Source organism: Primulina eburnea, chromosome 18 (assembly GCF_022965805.1).
Source record: "Primulina eburnea isolate SZY01 chromosome 18, ASM2296580v1, whole genome shotgun sequence".
Classification (NCBI taxonomy): Eukaryota; Viridiplantae; Streptophyta; class Magnoliopsida; order Lamiales; family Gesneriaceae; genus Primulina; species Primulina eburnea.
Genome location: NC_133118.1, coordinates 6697782 through 6701743, shown reverse-complemented (window position 1 = coordinate 6701743; position 3962 = coordinate 6697782). Strand labels below are relative to the sequence as shown.

The following is a 3962-nucleotide window of genomic DNA, read 5'->3' as shown; positions in this document are numbered from 1 at the left end:
TCGATACTCCAGTCTGTAAAGGACGAAGCTTGAGCAGTGATAAGCTTTAAATACTTGAGCATTTTTTCGTTCTTGACCTCGTAGGCTCCTTTAATCTGTTGGGTAGCCAGCTGAGAGTCAGAATAGATAATGACTCGGGAAGCCCCAACTTCTCGGGCAGCACGTAACCCTGCAAAAACAGCTTCGTATTCTGCTTCGTTATTTGTGACCCTAGAATCAATCCTCGGAGCCAGTTTGATTTTTTCTTCTAGTGGGGAGATCAAGACAACCCCCACTCCACACCCCGATAGGTTTGAGGCGCCATCAACAAACACCCTCCATACCTCTTCCTCATCTGGTTGAATCATCTCTGTTAAGAAATCCGATAATGCCTGCGCTTTTATTGTAGCTCGGGGCCTGTATTCAATATCATACTCTCCGAGTTCTACGGTCCACTTGACCATTCTCCCAGAGACTTCTGCGTGAGTCATGATTCTCCCGAGGGGAGAATTGGTGAGGACCACAATGAGATGCGAGAGAAAATACGGCCTTAACTTTCGAGCGGTCATTACCAGAGCTAATGCTATCTTTTCCAATTCACTGTATCTCAATTCTGCTCTTCGAAGGGAGTGACTAACATAATATAGGCTTCTGATGGGTCCCTTCCTCTTTGATGAATACGGAGCTAATAGCAACTTCAGTAGCGGAGAGATAGACCCACAATTTTTCCCCGGGCTCAGGCTTTGCCAGAACGGGCAGTTCAGCCAGATGTTTTTTCAAATCTTGAAAGGCCTGCTCGCAATTGTCATCCCAACCGAATTTCTGCGCCTTTCTCAGGATTTGAAAGAAAGGATAACTCCGGTGGGCAGATCGGGAAATGAAGCGTGACAGGGCTGCAATTCTTCCTGTCAGTTTTTGCACATCCCGGACAGACTGAGGAGAGGGCATGTCCACGATGGCTTGGATTTTCTCCGGGTTAACCTCAATTCCTCGGTCCGTGACCATTAACCCAAGGAACTTTCCGCTTTTAACCCCAAACACACATTTGGCCGGGTTAAGTTTTATTCTGTACTGTTTTAGAGTGGCGAAAGTTTCAGCTAAATCATCAATGAAATGAGTGACTTCTCGGGTTTTGATTAAAATGTCATCCACATATACCTCGATATTCCGACCTATCTGCTTTTATAAAACAAGATTCATCAACCGTTGATATGTAGCCCCTGCATTCTTTAATCCAAAAGGCATCACAACATAGCAAAAGGTGCCCCCGGAGGTAAAAATCGCCAGGAGGAGACCCAGGGAGGAGAAGTACACTTTGTGGCTGAAGAAGAACAGGAAGTGGTGGAAATTAAGCCGGGAAAGAACGTCTGGGTGGCCCGAGACATCTGCACGACCACCCGGGTAAATCTCTTGCAATGTTTGAAAACTAACATTAATGTCTTTGCCTGGTCCCAACAGGAATTGTCCGGGATCTCGCCCCAAGTAGCCGAGCATAAATTAAACATCCTCCCGGGATCCCGGCCCGTTAAGCAGAAAAAGAGACATTTTGGCCCTGAAAAAGATAAAGTAATTGAAGAGCAAGTAGGGGAATTACTGAAGGCCGGGCATATTAGGGAAGTCAAATTTCCTACGTGGTTGTCAAACATAGTTCTCGTCCCAAAATCTACTGGGAAATGGAGAATGTGCGTCGATTTCAAGGATTTGAATAAAGCTTTCCCAAAAGATTGTTATCCACTCCCCAGGATCGATCAGCTGGTAAAGTTCCCGACCCGACTCGATCATTTTGCCCGGGTTACATCAGTTATTATGACTTTTTATTATGCAATTTTTGAGTTTTATTACAATTAATTAGTTTGTGTGTATCTTGTTATTAGAGATGTAAATGAGCCGAGTCGAGCCGAACACTATCAGGCTCGGGCTCGGCTCGTTCAACTATTTTCTCGGCTCGGGCTCGTTACGAGCTTTTGGTTTCGAGCTCGGGCTCGGCTCGTTATGAAGCTCGGGCTTAGTTCGAGCTCAGGCTCGAACATTTAGCGACGGATTTTTGAAAGACCGTCGCTGATTAAATCGGCGACGGTTTTTAAGCGACAAACCGTCGCTGATTAAATCAGCGACGGTTTTTAATGACAAACCGTCGCTAAATGTTCAGCATAGTTTAGTTTCTTTGTTAATCTGCGCGGTTCATCTTATTACTTCAGCATGGAATTATTTTTCTTATTTTTTTTCGTCAACATTGATATACCGAAGTAAAATATAATAAAAAAATATAGTGAAACCCGTGTTTTTAAACATCCGAAGTAAAATATATTATTTTACTTCGCTTGTGTTATTACTGAAGTTATTGGTAATGTATTACTTCGTAATTTATTAGCCGAAGTAAAGCCTGCCGAAATAAAATCCGATTTTTCTACTAGTGATTATTGCCAATACATTCACATTTTTAATATAACTAGGTAAAGATACGTGCGACGTACGTGAAAATACATTTCTATTATCAATAATTGTTCTCAAAGAAATGAGATCAGAAGAGATTAATTTACAAAAAATTATATATTAATGATTTCATGCTATATTAGTCGATAGAAATGAGTAATGCTATGTGCAACCAAATTTGTACAATAATTCTTACAATTCAAAAAATCAATAGAAATTTCATTTATCAAAATCTCATGATAAATTAAATATAAAATCTCATTAGATAATAACAAAATCTCACGATATAATTGTTACAAATATCGCAGTACTATATATTAGTTGTACCTTTAGCATTATCCGTAGGAAATCCAATGTGATATAATTTATACTATATGTATTATAAAATGATTGCAAAAGATATTTGTTTAAAAAATTTTATGTGTTATAAATCTAAGGTTATTTTTGATTGGAAGGATTTCAAATCCATGGATTTCAATACATTCAAATGTATTTTTGTTATTTAGAGATGTAACATCATAAACTTCAAATCCACTCATTTCATGTTTATATAGTAGTATTTCATGTTAGTTATGATATTGTGCAAGTCCACCAAATAATAATGTTATTTGAAATTTATTCTACTTTATATAAATAATAATATGTAAATAAGTAATGTGTAGATTCAAAATTTGATATATTATTTCATTGTTAACAATAAAATTATAATTCTAATCCATAAATTTGAAATCAATTTATCCAAGCACAATCTAAATATATTAATAATTGTTGAAAAACATATTAGTAATAAATATTATAATTTTGTATAAATTAAATTTGAGAGAAGAAAAAAGTATAATACATAACGTTGACCACTTATTTATCACGTGTTATTGATTTATGAAAAATAAAAATATAATATACATAATATATTCTAAACCTTAAATTAAATTATTGCTTCAAATTTTTTCTTCTTTTATATTTTCAATTTATATTGCTTTCACGATTTTTTTTTTCATCAATTTTTTCTTCTATTTGAAAAACAATATTCTCGCCATCTTCATTAGCAAATCTTATGAGAAGAAATGTATATTCTTCTCTATTTGATGCCTCTACAAATCTCCACACAATTAAGTGTTTTGTAGAAAAAAAATTTGTTTCATCAAGGAAATAAAATCAAAGAATTTTGTTATTTCAGTATTCTACAAATTATATTTATTTTTTGTAAATATTTTAACTTAATCTACAAGCAAATAAAATCAATGAATTTTGGTTATTCTATCTTCTAGACAACTGACAAAATATGATTTAATTAATATTTTATTATATTTATCAAAAAGTGTTCAACTCTTTAATGATATAACATATTTACGCACTATGTTATTTAAATATAACAATTCAAAATTAAGATAACATAATTTTTTTTATATTTCATACTATATTATTGGAAGTATTAAATTTGTATATATTAATTTTTTTCTGAGAAACTTCTTGCATTATATACTCATTCAAAAGATTATAGATTTACAAAATAAAACAAATCATATTCAATTTAATATTTTGTGAAAAAT

At 34.5% G+C, this 3962-nt stretch overlaps 1 protein-coding gene across 1 annotated transcript; it reads right to left on the bottom strand.

The window, feature by feature from the left end:
• Positions 1–612: 612 nt before the first annotated feature.
• Positions 613–984, bottom strand: LOC140819082 (uncharacterized mitochondrial protein AtMg00860-like). Its single transcript, XM_073179092.1, has one exon. The coding sequence runs from the start codon at positions 982–984 to the stop codon at positions 613–615; it is 372 nt and encodes a 123-aa protein (XP_073035193.1).
• Positions 985–3962: the final 2978 nt, after the last annotated feature.

Coding starts and splice junctions, on each gene's coding strand:
- LOC140819082 (XM_073179092.1), bottom strand. CDS start 984: ATGGTCACGGACCGAGGAATTGAGGTTAACCCGGAGAAAATCCAAGCC.